At 32.8% G+C, this 20,534-nt stretch overlaps 1 protein-coding gene across 13 annotated transcripts in view; it reads right to left on the bottom strand.

The window, feature by feature from the left end:
* Positions 1–1,820: 1,820 nt before the first annotated feature.
* The window catches only part of LOC108041730 (plasma membrane calcium-transporting ATPase 2), a 59,751-nt gene continuing 41,037 nt past the window's right edge, over positions 1,821–20,534 (bottom strand). For 5 of the 13 annotated variants that reach the window (XM_044460584.1, XM_044460585.1, XM_044460583.1 and 2 more), the window contains one exon: positions 3,882–5,313. In XM_044460584.1, coding sequence (XP_044316519.1) covers positions 4,867–5,313 — 447 coding nt within the window. In that variant the 3' untranslated portion in view covers positions 3,882–4,866. Of the gene's footprint in view, positions 2,539–3,435; positions 3,505–3,881; positions 5,314–15,805; positions 16,114–16,421; positions 16,589–20,534 lie in introns of those variants that run through there. The other 8 variants (XM_044460588.1, XM_044460589.1, XM_044460590.1 and 5 more) reach the window with 4 other exon arrangements.

Raw genomic sequence — 20,534 nt, 5'->3', positions numbered from 1 at the left:
ATCCAAAAATATTGAAAAGTGAATAAGATGTAGGCATGAGATCTCTGGCGGCACCTCGAAAAAGGTGGTTTGCGGTGAACATCGTAACTGGTCACAGAATCATCGGAATTGAACAAATCAAATTGCATAATTTAAAGGACTACTCGATTTTTAAAGGCAAGAGATCTGTTGTTGTAAAAATTAAAAATTATCAAAAAAAACTCAACACCGTTACCTGAGAATTTAGTAAAGAAATACTGTGCCAAATTTCAAAACGATTCGTCCAGTAGATTTTGCAGGATCGTGTTCACCGACTTTGAAAATAGGAACTTAAACTTTTGAGAACGCTCTCAAAAATAAAATATTTGTGGGACTTTTATTTATAAATATTAATTTATTAATTTAATTTCAACACCACTTCCAGCAAGTATTGGTCTAGATTTTAATAACCTTAAAACCCAGATGAATTGTCTTGAGAATGTTCAGATTCAGAATTCTTCATAAAGGCCTAACACCACTTACGCACCCTGATGTTCAGAATCACCGAAATTTTGAAAGAAATATCTAAAAAGTCTGTTAAGCAGGGCCACTGCTTCCGTTAGGCAAAGTTTCGTCGCATAAATACATTTAAAGCTGGCTTTGACCTAATGTTCTGATGTTAGGTTATGTCTGCTAAACGGTTGTGCTAATCTTTTGGATGATTTCTATGGGGATTTCGAGAGTTCGAAAATAATCCTCATATTACTATAAATACGTTGTGTCATACGTGAGTATGTTAAAAAAGCGGCAAAATTTATTAAAATAGGTAGCAACACCTATGTTACTATATTTTCGACAGGTGTTTTTGCAGATTAACTTACATCACTTCTTTGCCATCAAATTATTTTAAATTAGTAAACTTACATTTTAATAAAATTGTGAAGGCTTAAAGCTTGATCTGTGTTGCTCTTGCTATATGGGATCCAGAATCAAGCGTTCTTGCAATTAGCAGCCTAGGGATTAGAAAGTAAAATAAAAATTAATATCTGGAAAAGAGCGAGTTAAATACCAGTTCCTCCTTAAAAACTTTGTACCGGTAGCTGCAGGCCGTGATGCCACACCGAAGTACAGTAAGATACGGTTGGGACGTTATCTTTATCGTTGAAAGAACCATCTCAAGGGCATGTTTTCCTCAGCATATGGCAGCATAACGTCAGTTAATATACCTTTATATCCGGATCGGTTCCCTTGAATGAATAGATCATTTTTTGCCAGACTGACGATGGAGGTGCCGTTGTTTGTGAAGATTTCTTCTTCCGTCCTCGTTTTTCAGTAAGCACTTTTGATTTTAGATAATTTTGCTATTTCCCGAAAAGTTTTTCCTTTTTTTTTGAACATTCACGGCAATTTACTTTTTTTTAAGGGGTACAATGTTATTTTCGACCCATCTATGATTTTACCTTGAATATTCTTAAATAAGCAAGGAGTCAAATAAATACGACATACCTTAGTCCAATTCTAAGTTTAATCCTTTAAAATTTAAAAATAATTCCGGTGTAGTTATTGTTTTGAGCAGACTAAAAACGACTATTCAGCACAAATTTATGCTTAGCATTAAATAAATGGGGATCCCTATTTTTTTGGATTTAAATGTTGTACATCACTATAACCTTTGAAAACATAATCAATTAGCAAATGAGCACGATACCTATGTACTTATTATTTTGGCTAGTAGTGTAAGTCGAAGTTTTTCATTTTGAGAAGTTGAATTTAAAGAATGTTTCTTATAAGTTGTATCCAGAGTATGATAGATAGATAGTAATTACCTTTTAGTCATATTTAAATAACCAATTAAAAAACAATTTTAATCATTGACTCTTTTATTAAATGTAATATGTTATAATAATAATTGATGGCTTGAGTGAATGGGATAGGATCTGTACGTTTACATTTTCAGTTGATTCTGAGAAAAGTGATTACAATCAATGTAAGAACGCTTTTGTATAACTATTAAGATTATTTAAACTTTTATTTTTGATAACACACATGCTAACAGTAAAAATGACCCGTTGACCTGGCTTGTGTTCTATTTTAAAGAATAAAATTTGAAAAATATGACTTGGCTTCCAGGATTTCTTATATTAGTTATGTAGTATGCTGAGTTACGGGACGATTTCTTAACAATTCAAAGCGGGATTGGCCGTTATTTTAAAAATTAGGAAAATATAATATAAAAATTAACAATTCGTTAGTAGTGTTTGCACCTACTCCCAGGCTATGCTAAAATTTGATTTGAATTGTTCCTTTCAAGAATGTGTGCGTTTTGTATGTTTTTATGAATATGGATACCAAAGTAATTTAAACTGCTGTTTCAGTGTGACTGTGGGATGATAAACGTTCGACGTCAATTTCAGGAATGGTCAGCTCATCGGGTATATTGTCGGCATACTCAATAGAAGATGTTTCCGACAGACGTTTGCTCAACGAAGTCTGCTTACGCAGTACCTCTGCCAGGGACGTGTTGGTGTGATCACCGTAACGGGCGTCGAGACCTTGCCGGAATGCGTTCACCACTCGAATCTAATCGCACAGTAGGTAAAAAGAAAAGAACAACACCAAGAACAGTGACAAAAAAGACAGGAACAACAGTATAAAAAAAAATCTGAAATCAGTCAAGCCAAAGAGTAAGGCATGTACATATGTATTAACGTTCATTCCCATTATGTACATATGTATAAACCAAATCTAATACAAAATAAGAGTGACGATTTTATATTTTACTACAAATAATTTTGTACACATGGACAAATAGTTATGCAAATCTCAAGAATGGTAAGATAGGTAAGTTCAACTTAAATCAGACGGACAAATAACAAGCAGTAAAATGTATGTGTCGCTAATCCTTTTTTACATGGAAGTTTGTCTTATCGGTAATTTGGACAATAGTTCAATTATTTAACAATCGCTCAACAATCTATAAGATAGTTTAGTATAACATGCATAATACAAACAAATTTTGAAACTAATTTAAATGGTGTCGAAAATACTACAAAAAACTAAAAATCGATGTTCGGTAATTTAGAAGTTTGAAAACAAAAATCAAAGCCTAAGAATTAAAGATGAAAAAATAATTAACTCGTAAATTAAAAGGAATCATAGACATGATGGGTAATTCGGTTTTCCGAAGTGATCCTGTTCTGTTTATTACCATAAATACGGTATGTAATAATTTGAGTATATTAAAGAAGATCGTTAGAATTTTGTATAATAGTACCTGACACTTCAATGCCTATTTTGTTGTAATGTTTTCAGCACGAGTTATTGCAGACAAACAGACAGTTTAAACATATTTAAGTTATACCATGTAAGCTCATTCTTAGTGTCAAATTTGGCCAAGACAGAACTTAGTGTTTGGGTTTCTTTTAAATTATTTAAAATTTGTAAACAAAAAATGATAATAAAATTGTGAAGGCTTACAGCTTGATCAGTGTTGCTCTTGCTATATGGGACCGGAATCAAGCGTTCTTGCAATTCGCCGCCTATTACCTTTAAGATTAAAGAGAGAGAGGGAGAGAGATAGAAAGTAAAACAGAAAACCATAAGTGGAAAGAGAAAAATAGATATAAGAAGGCTGAAATTTGGAATTATCTTGCTGCTATAAAAATGATTTACTACAAACATTTTAATATTAATTTGAATATAATAATATACATGTGTTGTTGTTCAATTGTTTAAAAGCAAATAAATGTAAGTTTAAATGATTAGAAAAATACTTTGGTGTTTAAAACTATATAAAAATTTGTATGTACCATGATAATGCATGTCTTTGTAAATGCATATAGAACACATATGTATGTAAAAAGAAGGACATGTTAACTTTATGATCATCAGCTAAAAATTATTCTGGAAAGGACACAACAGGCTTGTTGGTAAGAAAAAATATACGGCTGTTTTATTAGTTAAGAGCAATGATGAGAAGCTAAAAGGTTTTTAGTAACATAGCACAAAATATATTGACACCCCACCTTAGATATATGCACATGTACGATATTTAACTTGCGCTTAAATAATATATCAATACGACTTCCTATATCTTTAATCATTTTCATGTGTTGAACTGTAAACTCTATTTTTACCAAGTTTGATTGATACCAACATATTTATATATTTGAATACATAAAAATCCTTTACGTCTACAATTCTTTTGCCCTTTAAGGTCGTTGTAATGTAACAGCGGCCAAACAATATACTGCAATAGATACACAGCTAAATTGATAAACAGAAAAATGTTCACAAACACAGCTCCATGTTTGCATAAAGTTAATAAATATTAACGCACCACACAGTAAAAGTAGACATAAAATCTCATTTTTTGTTAGTAATAACATTACTAAAATAATACATTACTTTTTTTCAAAAATACGAAGTTATTTTATAAAATGCATGCTTACATTTACATGGGTAGGTATTATTGTTAGAGAATATAAATTTCAGGGTAACTCAGGGAACCTTTAGATTTTGAGCATTGCGTGTACTTATCTGGTTGGGTATAACAGGCTAGTTTAAAAATGAAATTAAGTGTTATATCTCTGGCTTTATGTAATTTCATGCACATATTTATAAATAAGATAAATAAATTCACTTTTGTCATTGAGGTTCCCTTAAGAGTTTACAGTTGAATCGAAAATGTCAGTGTTTTTTTAACATTATATACTGAAATAAGAGCGATCATTTACGTATTACATTAACCTGCTTGGGTTAAGTCTTACAAATAGGATTACGCTTAGAAAATCATGGTCAGTCTCATTTGGATTTCGGAATTCTTGTTGAGCCTCACCATGATTTGTTTTTTCAAATTCGATACAAAATCAAATTTAATTGGGACGCATTTTTTTTAACTGAAACCATTTAAATTCGAGTCTCATTTTGTCCATTGGAATGCTTAGTTTCAGTGTTATTAAAACGGATTTGTTGTTGCAAGGTTTGTGCAATTTCTGAAAAGCTTTGGCTTGAGGCAGGGACAGATATGTTTGTGGATATTGATGGGTGTTGGGAAGCTATTCCGTTGTGCAAAATACGCTGATGCTGGTGCGGGTCTTCGTCAATGTAAGATATGTCCACCGGCAGCATGGCACTTGACACGTTCTGTTGAGGCTTCGCTGGTGGCTTTGGTTGCTGTTGTTGTTGGTGCTTGACGTAATTGGGGCTCAGCAGATTAAAATTGTACAATGGGTGGCCACTTCCCAATTGAACTGGGAAACTCGTCCGAGGACTGCGTAAGCTATGTAAGCTGTGCATCGATCGACGTTCGTTTAGGTCTTCCAATGTCGAGCGGAAAGCACGAATCACACGCAACTGAAACAAATAAAATTAGACAAAAAACGAACAGAAACAGAAACGTAAACATAAAGGAAACAACGAACGAAATAGCATTACAGTTAAAACATACAGATGTATGTATATGGGCATATACATTTTTTTAAATCATATGGAAACCTATTAAAGCGCACAAATTTATTAGAAAAACTAAATAATTCAATTATTATTCAATTTGTAATAAGTAAATCAAGCACAAACCATTCTTATTTTATTTGGCTGTCCAAAAAAGCGATTAAACAATAAAATTAAAGGCCTTAAAATCAATAAAATAAGCTTTTACATTGCATTGCCGGTTAAACATGTGTATTCATACATACGGGTAGACATCAAAATAAAGATTTTCCGTCATGCGTGCGGATGATTTTTAGTTTACTTGATCGGACGCGATTTCGGAAACTGACACTATAATACGGACTAACAAGTGTTTTATAATATCTCATTGCTTTCTTTCTTTTAAATATATATATATATATATATATATGCAACGATGTAACGCTTTTATAACGAATAAATACTTTCAACTTCAAAAAATTAATGATTGAATATATATACGGCATGCTTTTTTAATAATTTTAGTATTCAGAACTATAAAGGTAAATAAAAATAACAATTAATTTAAGTATGTACAAACATTTGTAGAGGGACCCTACATTACTATAATTGGAGCAATAAAGTTATATTATCGCTCAAAATTGTTTTTCATAAAAATAATGGCGAAATAAAAAAGTCTCGTTAAATGCATTTACGCTTCCTCTTGTCATCTACATACTTATGAAAAAATAAAATAGGTTTGGTAATATACTCTACGACTTTCGGCTACAAGAATTTAAAGTAATAATAGGAAATTCCAGAGATATTTTTAAATTAAATATATTTTAAGTAAAACAAAAGTTAAAAAAATATATATATTTTGTGATATCGAATGATCTTAGTGATCCCAGTCAATTTACAAAAATACTCAGACAAACCAAAAATATAAAATGATTATGAAATCCTTTTCGAAGTGTGAAAACCACTAAGAGTACTGTGCAACATTTTAAGGTTTTTTTCTTCGGACATCTTTTTATTTAGGAAATATAATTATTTAAAGAAAACCTGTTATTATTTGTGTTGTTACACTCATACCAAAATTAACCCTAAAAACCTTTTTTGTCTTCAATGGCAACGCACCATATTTTTTTCTAAAATTAAGGGCGTTTCCTTTCTAAAATCTAAGACACAAGCCCTAAAAATAAGGAAAATTTTTCTAAAAAATAGAAAAAGATTTCTTAAAAGTAGCGCATCTTACCATAAATTGTATGGCTCATTTTTTCTAAAAACTTAAAACTTTTAGTCGTTCTAAACATTACATCTCATGTGTGTTTATAACACAAGTACAAAACAAGGAACAAAAATGTATGTTTTTTATGTTATAGGGCAGAATTCATCATTTTAAGGAAAAAAATTCTAAAAACAACTGCCATTTTTACTAAAATATAGAAATTTTTCTTGGATTTAGGGCGATTTTAGTTTATGGCGACAATTTCTGCATTTGAGAAGCACTTTCTTGATTTAATATAATCTTGTTTTCAGAAAAAAAAACTTAGAAATATAAAAATTTTTCCTGGATTTAGAAAAAAATGGTTTTATGGCGAATTTCCAATATTTAGGTTATGTTTTACTTATTTTTTATGTGGCATGTAGTAAAGGAAAGGACTAAGGAAAATTTATCGGAAGCACAAAAAAAAATATATAAAATATACAAAAAATTTCCGATTGTAATAGATTTTGCGAAAGAATTTTTTAACAAAATAAAATAAATTGAAAATGCGCGTCCGGTAGAGGGTTAAATTTAAAATATGATGTTCTTTTTTAATGACTTTTTTATTTTCATGTCGTCATCAATATTAATGATATTTTTAATTTCCTTGCAGAGGGCATAAAATTTTAGAAAGATATTTGCTATGTATTGAGGGAGAAAAAAAATAGCACCGCCAGAACAAGAAATGTTTATATCTTTACCTTACTTACCTTTAAAAAATATTTTTTGACTAATAAAAAATATCCTTTGTGGTCCTCCGATTCAACATTCTAACAGTAACATAAAAGGACCAATCTTTAGCAAGCCGAAGTTTGTATACCCATGCCGGTGTTTCAAAAATGAAATATCCTATATTTTAATACATATATATGTTTAAAAACAATGAAGCTAGGTCGGATATTAATATAAATAAACCCGTTATTCCGTAAATCGTTAAAATTTACTATATACCAGAGCATATGGGCACTAACCATACAACATATAGACTGGTCATTTCATACAACGAATTTGGTCACAAAATTTTTCAATCGGGAGGCCCCAGTGCTGGAATCAGCAGGCCCCGGACACTTCGTGTGACTTCGGGTTTTTTTCGCTCTCGTTCTAATTCTTATTTTGACGCTCGCGCTCGAGTTCGGTCGTTCAGTCGCAGAGACGCGCATTTTAAAGAAGGTTGGCCTGCGCTTGAATTGGGCTTTGTATGTATGCGTGTTCATGCATTCTCATACAGGGGTGCATGTGTGCGATCATTTCATTTCGATGCAGCAAGAATATTTTGTCTTTTGCTACTTTTCCGACTTGGTATCCTAACAATATGGGCGTATTCACTATTGGGTTAATGATAAAAACAAGAGAGAACGCTATAGTCGAATGCCCCGACTATCAGATACCCGTTACTCAGGTAAAGGGAGTGCGAGGGAGATGGAGATAGAAACTTTAATCACGCATAACTTTTTAACGAATGGTCCGATTTGAAAAATTTCTTCTACATTTCGATAGGTATTGATAAACACAATAAAACTGCATTTTTACTTTTCCGAAATATTTAAATTTTTAAAATCGTATATAAGCGATCGTGGGCGTTAAGGGGGCGTGGCACCATTTTGAAACAAACTTGCGCTGCGTAGGAACTTCTAAAATCTACATGCAAAATGCCAATCTTCTAGCTTTTATAGTTTCCGAGATCTCAGCGTTCATACGGACAGACAGACAGACAGACGGACAGACGGACATGGCTAGATCGACTCGGCTAGTGATCCTGAACAAGAATATATATACTTTACTAGCTGTACCCGGCGCGACTTCGTTCGCTTAAAATTAGTTTTGAGTACGGTTGTCAAGACTTTCCTATTTCCACACCTCCCCTGAGGTAGAGAAATTGGCGCGTTTTTTTTAATGTGGTATCTCCAATTAGACCTATTCCACTGAAACTTTCTAGGTTTAATAATGTTAATTAATATGATTACTTTAAAACCTCTGTGTAAACAACATTTTTAGAAGATCCTTCAGGAGCGAGAATAATAAGGCTACTGGCAGAGCTAACTCTAGAGCATGCGACATAAAATTGTCCATGAGAGAAGCAATCTTCTCTAAGATCTAGTCCAGCCAGCTTTAAAGTCTGCCCCTGCGATTTATTTATAGTTATTGCAAAGCAAACTTTTAGAGGGAATTGTAGCCTTTTAAACTGAAACGGCAGACTGGATGGTATTAATGGGATCCTGGGTATAAACACTGTTTCCCCCTTCGCGCACCCCGTAAATACTGTTGCTTCGATTACATTCTTATGAAGACCTTTTATTTGCAATCGTGTCCCATTGCATAACTGTGGGGGACTTAAATTTCGCAATAACATTACGGGTGCTCCAATCCTAAGAGACAGATTATGCTGAGGAATTCCTGGAGGATTCAAAGAATTTAAAAATTCAACAGGGTAATGAACAGCATTATCAGCATCAGGAACAGAGTCGACCGATTTATAGGAGACTTCTAAACCATCAAATGAGTTTAGCAATAAATTATTAATAGTGGTTGCTCTTTCATTTTTCGTTGTCAAAATGGCGCGCTCAGATAGCCAATCTAAGCTTTTACATGATATGTTGGAAATGTCAGGAAATATTTTGAATGTAAGGTCTTGAATGTTTTTGACTACATTTCCTAAGCGTGATGTTATAACTATTTTTCCATCAACTGTTGGATGGACGCCATTCCCAATTTTTAAAAAAGTTTCGGCAAAAATACCTGCAGAACTGTCTCCTTTTAAGTGCACTCGCATATTTTTCGTGAGCGCTAGTTTGTTTATCTGTGGCCATAAAAATGAAGATTTTAAACAGGCCTTTATTTCGTCAGCTCTTGTACCTCTTGGAACAACAGGAAGGGTTTGGCGAAAGTCTCCAGCTAGCAGGACTGTAATACCACCCACCAACATAGTATTCTCATTATTATCTTGCAGGGTTCTATTTATGGCTTCAAGCCCACCTTTATGTGACATTGTGCACTCATCCCAAACAATTAACTTACAATCTTTAAACACCGCAGCCATATTACATTGCTTTGAAATAGAGCAATGAGGTGTTTCTAAATTAACTAAATCCAAAGGAAGTTTAAATGTAGAATGAGCAGTTCGACCTCCATTGAGCAGGGTAGCAGCTATACCGGAAGATACTACAGCTAGGGCTATTTTTTTTTAACTTCTAACTTTTGCCAACAATAAGTTTGTCAAGAGGGTTTTACCTGTCCCTCCAGGTGCATCCAAAAAAATATTTCACCCATCTCAGCCCCAACGCTTTGTAAAATTGTATTGTATACGACTTTTTGCTCGTTCGCTTAATATTAGTTTGGAGTTAGGAAATTGGGTTGTCAGGACTTTCTTATTTCTTATTTGCGCGTTTTTTGAAAACCTTTGTGTAAACAACCTTTGTAGAAGATCCTTCAAGAGAGAGAATCAGAAGGATACTGGCAGAGCTATATAATAAATGAAAGTGATCCAAGTAAAAGTCGTGAGCTTGTATACTTTTTATCAGTTACAATGTTATCAATGCAATTTTAATTTGCGCACAAATATGTATACTTGTTTGTAAATTGGAATTTGTTGTTTTCAAATTTCTTGTTTTGAATGAAACGAAAACCTTTGTACACACAGTAAAAGATTGGCACCCAATACAAAAACAGCAAAGTAACGTATTATTTTCAGATTCCACATTTGATCGATAAACGGGTATAATAAATCATTTTATTTGTATTTAAGCACATTATCTACTTTCGAATAGAAACATACACACACATTGTGTGTATGTACATGTATTGTACATATAAGCAAATCAAAACATATCCAAATATACATATGTATATACGTATTTGGTCAAAAGTTCGAATCTTAAGATTAATATTTAACTTGGAAACATTTTGGCTTTGCTTACAGAATTTGTAGTAATTTTCTATTTTCTTCCATGGTGGAAATTAAATAAGGCTCTTACTTCTGCTAAAAAATGAAAAATAAAACCTAAGCATTTGATCCACAGGACTGACTATTGATCGAAAATCATATTGATCGGAGCAGCAGTTTAAGTTTTTAAAATCCTAAACAAATTTAACTTAAATTGCCTCTTTCCCCTCCCCTTCCCCTCCCCATCATCAGTTTTCTTGGCTGTTGCTCTCTCGACCGTCGCTCTCTTGGCATCCGCTCTCTGGGTTTCGCTCTCTCGACAGGCTCACGCAAAATGCAACGCAATAACTTAGAAAATCTAAATAAATTCGTTAAAAATACTTAAAAAAATGTTAAAAACTTGAAAAATTAAACTTAAGCATTTGGGCCATAGAATAACTATTGAGCGAAAAATCATCTTGATCGGAGCAGCGGTTTAGATTTTTTAAATCGAAAAGTTAATTTTAAATGTAGACCCCAAATTATGGGGGATATCAAAATTTCTTTTAGATTTCTAATTAGGCCTTTTCAAAACCTAAAATTCGGAAAAAACCAAATATCGAAATTCCAACCAGTTTAGAAGTTAAGCTTAAATACATCAACTTTTTTTTGCTCAGAATAATGGATGTTGGAGCTGTTTGGGGCCACTGGGGGGACATATCGGATCTTAGTGGGCGCCCACGCCCCCAATGGAATACTGTGAAAAAATTTGTCTGCTCTTGCTCTTACGGTTTGGGCTGTGGCCGTATCCCCTTAAAAATCGGTCTTTCATTTTATAATCTTTAGGGATAGGGTCGGAAACGCTTCCTTCTACCTGTTACATACTTTTGCACGAATACAATATACCCTTTTACTCTACGAGTAACGGGTATAATAAGAATATTATATGTTACAGTATATTTTTTAATATTTCAGCATAAATTTCATTTTGGTTTGCAAATTCATATCAGTAGTAGCTGTAAAATGTTTTGCATATATATGTATTCCAATTAATAGAAATCAATCTACTGAGATACGAACAGGGCATATCGCAGTCGGTGTCAAAAAAAGCCCACTGCTTTTAAGTGGTTCAGAAAACTTTAAACCAAATCAGCTTTGGTTGTTGTTCTGCGAGCGGATGGTGCCTGCATACCCTACTGACGATTGCATTTTAGGGGTGGGGACAGAAACAAGAACGGCTGTTTGGCTTTTGTTTTGTTTACATTTTTTAGGACACTTGTTTTGAATGTTATGTTTAATGACCTTTGGTTGATTTATTTTTTTAAGGTTCGCAGTGTAATATTGTTTAATGTTGTTCCTCAATTATTTTTTTTTAAGCTTTAAAAGTTAAAGTATTGCTAGTCCAAATGTAATTAAAGAGAAGACACATTTATAATGATATAAAATTCATATATCATTATATATCATATAACATTATATAATGATTTCTAAAAATATTTCATTAGCTTAAAGTAGTATCCTGTACTTGAACGAACGTTTTAAACATTTTCTTTTTTGTGCATACGGGAACGTTTTCTGCAAAAAATTACGTTTTTGGACGATAAAATTCTTACAAAACTATCTATTTCGGCGAAATCAAAATTTTTACATGAAAAAACGATCTAATAAAATTCATTACGAACATTCAAAAACAAATTTGAAGAGAATCGGTTCAGTAGTTTTTCGCCAATCCATATCACCGCAAAGTCATTTTTCAAAAAACACCATTTCGAGATGTTCGCGTTTAAAGTTTCAAGTTTGGGTTTGGGCGGGGACGAGGCGCGCGGCTAGGAGCGCTGTAACTTTTTTTCTACTGCTCAAATCTCTATGAAAATTTGGGGAAATGTTCTCAAAAAGTTGTTCATTAAGATAAAGCTAAAAAAATTTCGATTTTTATACCCGTTACTCGTAGAGTAAACAGTATGTAACAGGTAGAAGGAAGCGTTTCCGTCCCTATAAAGTATATATCTTCTTGTTCAGGATCACTAGCCGAGTCGATCTAGCCATGTCCGTCTGTCTGTCCGTCTGTCTGTCCGTCTGTCCGTCTGTCTGTCTGTCTGTCTGTCTGTCCGTCTGTCTGTCTGTCCGTCTGTCTGTCCGTTCGTATGAACGCTGAGATCTCGGAAACTATAAAAATGGTGCCACGCCCCCTCTGACGCCCACAAGCCACAAGCTGTGGCCACTGTTTTGATGATATTATGAAAATTTTAATTGATATGTATTTATTTCGTCAATACCTATCGATTGGCCTAATAAAAGTTTGCCACGCCCACTCTAACGCCCAAAAACCCATTAAACGGTTAAGCCTGGCAAGCGCCTGCATAGCGCCATCTAACAGATGACTTTGGAACAGCTGGCCAAGGTGCTCAACAAAGTCAACGTTAATTCTCGATAAGGATTTCTATTAAAGGAAATTGCGATGGTTTTCATTTGTCAATACCGAACTATATCCCAAGAACTATGCAAATCAAATCAAGTTAGCCAAATTGGAGGTCTGAGTCAAACAATGGCGTATGTGTGTATGTATGTAAGCATATACATATGTATGTATTTACATTGTACACAGTTGCAATTGCCCGGCAAAGATAACTCCTTTTAAAGAAAGCTATTCGCTATACCCGATACTCGTGTTGTGCTAACATTTAGACTTTAATATAAATAATACTATTTAAGAATGTATGTGTTTAGCCAATATAAGTATGTATGTTTAATATTTCTAGTCAATTTATTACAAGAAGGCATATTTATATTAAGTTGTTTAGCTGAGTAACGGGTATCTAATAATCGAGGCACTCGACTATAGCGTTCTCTCTTGTTTGAAAATGAAAAAGGTATATACCCCCTTTAAAGAGGATGGGAGAATATTGATTATTCCTAGCACTATAAAGTCACGTTTGACCATCTTTATTTGTGAATTTATTTACTTTTGTAACAATAAACAAAATGTTGCCATTATTGATAGCGGTTTGGTAAAAAGTTGTAATAAAGAAAACAAAATGTATTCTTTTTCCGTAATAATTCACAGATCGTAACAACTATTAAAATGAACATGTTTGACAAATGCCGTTTTAATCGACGTATCGTAAATATTTTTATACCCTTGCAGAGGGTATTATAATTTTGGTCAAAAGTGTGCAACGCAGTGAAGGAGACGTCTCCGACCCTATAAAGTATATATATTCTTGATCAGGATCACCTCCTGAGTTGATATAGCCATGTCCGTCTGTCCGTCTGTCCGTCTGTCCGTCTGTCTGTCCGTCTGTCCGTCTGTCTGTTTCTACGCAAACTAGTCTCTCAGTTTTAAAGCTATCGAATTGAAACTTTGCACACACCCTTCTTTCCTTTGCACGCAGTATATAAGTCGGAACGGCCGGGATCGGCCGACTATATCCTATAGCTGCCATATAACTGATTGATCGGAAATGCCATAACTTTCGTGTTTGTAAAGTTAGGAAGTTGAGATTTTCTATGGGTTTTATATTTGGCCAATCAATCCGACTCACCAAATTTCATAAGGATCGGCCGACTATATCCTATAGCTGCCATATAACTGATTGATCGGAAATGCCATAACTTTCGTGTTTGTAAAGTTAGGAAGTTGAGATTTTCTATGGGTTTTATATTTGGCCAATCAATCCGACCTACCAAATTTCATAAGGATCGGCCGACTATATCCTATAGCTGCCATATAACTGATTGATCGGAAATGCCATAACTTTCGTGTTTGTAAAGTTAGGAAGTTGGGATTTTCTATGGATTTTATATTTGGCCAATCAGTCCGACCTACCAAATTTCAAAAGGATCGGCCGACGATATCCTATAGCTGCAATATAACTGATTGATCGGAAATGCCATAACTTTCGTGTTTGTAAAGTTAGGAAGTTGGGATTTTTTATGAGTATTAAGAACGCATTATATGAATAATTTTGGAGAATATAATTTACAGAGTATTCTGCAAGGGTATATCAACTTCGGCTCCGCCCGAAGTTAGCTTTCCTTTCTTGTTTTTTATTAAAATTGTCCAACGGTGAAAAACAAAACAGGTTGTTGCACAACTAGCTCATTGACTTCACACAACACGTATTTTAAAGTTAAGTAAGCAAGAAATTTATTTTCAAAAGGGGACAAAAGCTAACTTCGGCAAGCCAAAGTTTTAATACCCTTGCAGACTGTGAAAAATTAATGTCAATAGCTTATACACTGCGCGAAATATAAATTAAATTTTATGTTATTATATAAAAAAAAGATTAAGATTAATTAAGATTAAGATTTAAATGTCAGCTGAAGTATATAGTTGTCTGGTTGGCAAGAATTTTTACCCTGAGCACGGTATACATAAATAAATAAGATTAGTTTCATGTCAATAGCTTTTAAAAATTATTCCTATGAAAGCTATAAAATATAGACCTCCGTTCGGCAAGCGCTGATTGTTCCTATGGGAGCTATAGGTTATAGACGTCCGATCGCTTTTCAAACTTGATCTGCGTAAACATGTTTTAGGACGACTGTGAAAGTTTCAGATCGCTAGCTTTTAAACTGAGCTCACAAACGGTTTTGAAACAGACGGACATGGCTATATCGACTACCCTATTGATCCTGATCAAGAATATATATACTTTATAGGGTGGGAAACGTCTCCTTCACTGCGTTACAATCTTTTGACCAAAATTATAATACCCTCTGCAAGGGTATAAAAATCCATTCTGCGAAAATTTATGTAGCTTTTCTTCATTATTTTATTTTGTCCAATATAGTAATCAGACGAAAATCTTAGTGTGTTTTTGTCAAAACCACATTTACAATAAACCGATTTATTTAAAACATTTAAAAGACTATATAATCAATAATTTCCCAAGTTAAATAATAAACTATTTTCATTTATAGAAGTACATTATATTAGCTCGAAATCATAGGTATTTAAATAAAAGATGATTTAAAAAACTAAGTAATGAAATTTTATATTATGTATAGCTGTCAATTACCAATCGAAACTACCAAGAGGCGCCATAATCAGACATAGAAAAATCTTTTCCTAAATGGTGAAATTCAAAGCTTTTTACGGTATTAAAATAGGTGCTGGCATTATTGGTCGAGAAAGTGTCACAAAAAAATAAGAAAATGTAGGAATATGCGAGGAGGACTTTACACTTTGTCGCAAGTTTACTAATTTATTTAATGTTTTGGTTTGTATTGCTACTGTTTTTCTTTAATCGACGTGCATAAGGTTCGTTAAATTGGGTAGAAAAAAATAAGAATATTTAATTACGTACGTTTGAATGCCCTTTAGAAGTGTAGAGTTGGATTAGCGTATGTATTGAAGGTGGTTGTAGAAGACAGATCAGTAGTTATCAGAGACAAAGTACTAAGCATACAGAATTTGAAGCGAAGCAGAAGACACTTTTAAGACGATGTTGCTGTTGTTGTTGTATGTTGTAGTTTAAAGTAGTCATAGTAGCAGATCTTGATGTCGAAACAATATTGTTGTTTTTGTTGAGTTTTTAGTTGCTTTACCAAATTGTATCAATTAAATTCCATTTCATACGTTTGAGCAGCCATATGTATGAACTCCTTTTTTACCCTACCAGTAAAATATTTGATTTACTTTATTCAAATACTATAATTTTTTACAATGAAGTAGGCCTATTTGAAACGGTTATACTTACACACTTCCCCGGACAACATAACATAAAAATAAATAACTCTTACTATACAGACAAATATGGGAATATTTTAGGAAATTTTGATTTTTTCGATTTAGGTCGAGGAGGACCGTGTAGGAACACGACTAGACTATATGCACATTTAACCTTTGCATGATCTACCTTTTTAGCTGCATTATTAATTTAATTTACCATATACATATACGAAATTTTGATCAATATGCGCTTTATAAAATGAAAAGATATACACATACTTTATTATATCACTTAGATTAGATTTCGATTTGCGAGGATAACTGCAGGTTAGTTTCAATATTACATGTATGTAGAACTTGATGATCATTTTATTGCAATTGTCAATTACACCTCAGTCTCTCGTATTGGTTCCGCCGGCTTTAAAATTACAAAAATTAATAACAAATATCTTATAATTACATTTGAAATAAATAATGAAAATTCAAAGCGGATCAATCAATAAATGTAATATATAAAAAAGGAAGAATCAAATTAAAATAATAGATTATATTTTGATATATGTTATACATGTATATGTATGTATGCGTGGCTCTACTTTATTATGATAAAATAAAAACTTAATGACGATTTCTATTTAAGTTTAAGCTTCCCGACCACTTTAAAGTAAATTATTTCAATTTAAAGGCTGTTTTCGTTTAAGTAAAGGGTACAATAATCAAACGGTACTATAATATGGTCAGATGTTTGTACCACAGAATAGTTTACTTTTCCGACCCTATAAACCAAACCCTTGATCAAAACTCCTCTGACCGTGCGCCTATATAACAAAGCTGTCATAGGAAAGTATGGTCGTGAATATTATCGTTATTCGTTTTTTTGTCTGAACTTTTTAATTTATTTAAATATTATAAACTTCGGCAATCTAGCCCCTTTTCTCTTTCTTTCTTGTATCAGAAAATTGCATTCATATGGAGCACGAAAAGAAGAAGCTGAAGCAGAAGTTTATATACCCTTACAGTTATTACAAAAGGACTACATTTCGATTTTTATGACTATATTACTAAAAACAAGAAAGGAAACAAACTTCGGCAAGCCGAAGTTAATATACCCTTGCAGTTATTACAAATGGCAGCTTTATGAATTGTTGTCCGATTTTGACAAAACTAAAATCGAAAGTCTATATAGTAAATAATTACTATATCTCAAAGGAATATTTTGATAAACGATTGATTTTCCTATGGGAGCTACATATATTAAACAGATGTCCGATTTTAATTTAATTAAGCCCGTAATTCGAAAGTATTTAAATATTCCCAAATCACAACAACAACAAAAAAAATTAAAAACAAAGTTAAACTTAAAAAAAAAAAATTTCCGATTGTTTCTATGACAGCTATATCATATAGTCGCCCGATCCGGCTCGTTCCAACCTATATACTACATGCAATAGAAAGACAACTTTTGAGAAAGTTTCCAGCAGATAGCTTTTAAACTAAAGGACTAGTTTTCGTAGAAACGGGCAGACGGACGGACGGACGGACGGACGGACGGACGGACGGACGGACCGACGGACATGGCTAGATCGACTCTCCTATTGATGCTGATCAAGAATATATATAGTTTAAAAGGTCGGAAATGTCTCCTTCACTGCGTTACAAACTTTTTAGTGAAACTATAATACCATCTGCAAGGGTATAATTATTATATCTGGAAGTAAATGTATATGTTAATAAATAAAGGTATATGCTAAGAAACAACTAAGTTATAATTTAATATATATTTCCTTTTTTTCCCAATTGTTATTATGACAGCTATATGAAACAATCGATCCATTTTTATGGAACTAAAACCGTTTGACTAAAATAGCTAAAAATACAAAATCTCAGAGTAACTGGATATATGTAATAAATAACAAAGTTACAATGTGATGACGGTGATCAAGAATATATATACTTTATAGGGTCGGAAAATTGCCCTTCACTGCTTTGCTAATTTTTGAATTTATAATAGCAAAGGTATAAAATAAAGTTCCCTGGCAATCAACTTCCATTTCGTATAATATACAAAGAATAGTTTTTTACGACTTTTAAAATACGTTTTGTAATATTATTAAGTTAGGACAAAAACTTATTGCTAAAATAACAACAATTCTTGACGCAAGCTGATTTTTGGTTTAGAACAATTACAGTTCGCTCTGTCAAAACAAAACAAAACGTGTAAGTTGGGACACATTTTGCCATTTGGTTATTATCTTATAAGTCAAAAATGTTACAATCAAAAAGCTTTGCTTTAAGTTTTTCTTTTGGATACAAAAATAATAAGACAAAATGTGTGCGTTGAAAAAAACTAGCTCTCACTCCAAATGTTAGACAATCAAAATTAGAAAGAAATAAATTTAGGGATGGTCTTGTTATTTCTTTTCTTTTTTTAAATAAAAGAATTGGGGTAATAAATAGTTATTCGGGTTATAAATCTTTAGATCAAAGTTTTGTACAAAAAAATTAAATTGGAAATAGTTTTTTCGGCATGCTGAAGTTTATATACCCTTGCAGTTATTACAAAACGACTACATTTTGATTTCTAGGCCTATATTACTGAAAACAATGAAGCTTTGCCGATTTTGCACTGCATTTTGCCATCTTTTCTATGGCAGCCATATGATATTGTTGTCCGATTTTAACAAAACTTAAAGTCGTAATTCTGATAATAATTACTATATCTCAAAGGAATATTTTGATAAACAAAAAAAAAACAAAATACAAATTTTTTTTTAATTTTTTGATTTTCCTATGGGAGCTATATGATTTAAATTTAATTAAAAGCGTAATTCCATATTATTTAAATATTACCAAATCCCAAAGACAAAAAAAAATTAAAACAACAAAGTTTTTCCCCGATTGTTCCTATGAGAGCTATATGATATAATCGCCCGAACCGACTCGATTCCGACTTTCAAGTAGATAGCTTTAAAACTGAGAGCTTAGTTTGCGTAAAACCAGACGGACGGACAGGCAGGCGGTCGGACATACCCACAAATGGCTAGATCGACTCTCCTGGTGATGCTGATCAAAAATATATATATTTTATATGTCCGGAAATGTCTTCTTCACTGCGTTGCAAACTTTTGACTGAAATTATAATACACTCTGCAAGGGTAAACAAATTTTACAGAAATCTAATAACGAACCATGTTGGGAAAGGTAAAAATGTTTGGGTCTAGGTAAGGTACAATGTTCTTGCGAGAATAAATTCCTAGTTAAGATATAATGTACCACATTTTGTCACCCTGAAATAATGGGTACTTATAACCACTGTTACTACGCAATTGAAAATCGAAACAGGAGAATTTCTCTAAAACAGTAAGACAGCACAGTGTAACAAAATCTTAGCAATCGTATTTTGGTCTTTTTGGCACAGGAAAACCCATTAAAAAACCACACACTATTTCCAATTATACCAAGAAAGGAAGCAAACTTCGGCAAACCGAAGTTTATATACCCTTGCAGTTATTACAAAATGACTACATTTCGATTTATATGCCTATATTACTAAAAACTGCATTATGCCATCGTTTTTATGGCAGCTTATGATATTGTTGTCCGATTTGACAACACTAAAAGCGTATTTCTGATATAGTAAATAATTACTAAATCTCAAAGGAATATTTTGATAAATAGAAAAACACAAAAATGTCATTTTTTTTAATTTCTGTTTTTTTTTTTTAATTTTTTGATTCTTCAATGGGAGCTTTATGATATAAATGTCCGATTTAAATTGAATTAAAACCTTAATTCCATAATATTTAAAAATTGCCAAATCCCAAAGAACAAAAAAAATTAAGAACAACAAAGTCGTTCCGACTTATATACTACCTGCAATAGAAAGACAACTTTTGGGAAAGTTTCAAGCAGATAGGTTTAAAACTGAGGGGCTAGTTTGCGTAGAAACGGACGGAAGGACGGACGAACGGACTGACATGACTAGATCGACTCTTCTGGTCAAGAATATATATACATTATAGGGTCGGAAATGTCTCCTTCACTGAGTTGCAAACTTTTGACTAAAATTATAATACCCTCTGCAAGGGTATTAAAACAAGAAAACGCACCTTAACTTAATTAGAAAGATGAACGTACCTTACTGTAGTTGGTAATCATAAGACTTAAAAAATGCGAAAGTATATTTACAAGTGAGGAGACTACGATTCTTATAAACTGCTCAACAAAAGCTTGTTTGCAGTATAGTAGTCTCTTGGTAATTGTAATTAGAATATTGTGAATGAAATTGACTACTTCAAAATCATCTGCGTTGGAGCTGACGCCAGTCGTATATTTTATTAAAATCTCTTTAGTTGGCAGAGATT

The sequence above is a fragment of the Drosophila rhopaloa genome, unplaced genomic scaffold (assembly GCF_018152115.1).
Source record: "Drosophila rhopaloa isolate 14029-0021.01 unplaced genomic scaffold, ASM1815211v1 contig_203, whole genome shotgun sequence".
In the NCBI taxonomy this organism is placed as follows: Eukaryota; Metazoa; Arthropoda; class Insecta; order Diptera; family Drosophilidae; genus Drosophila; species Drosophila rhopaloa.
Note: the sequence above shows the minus strand (reverse complement) of the source record. Positions and strands in the feature narration are given on the sequence as shown.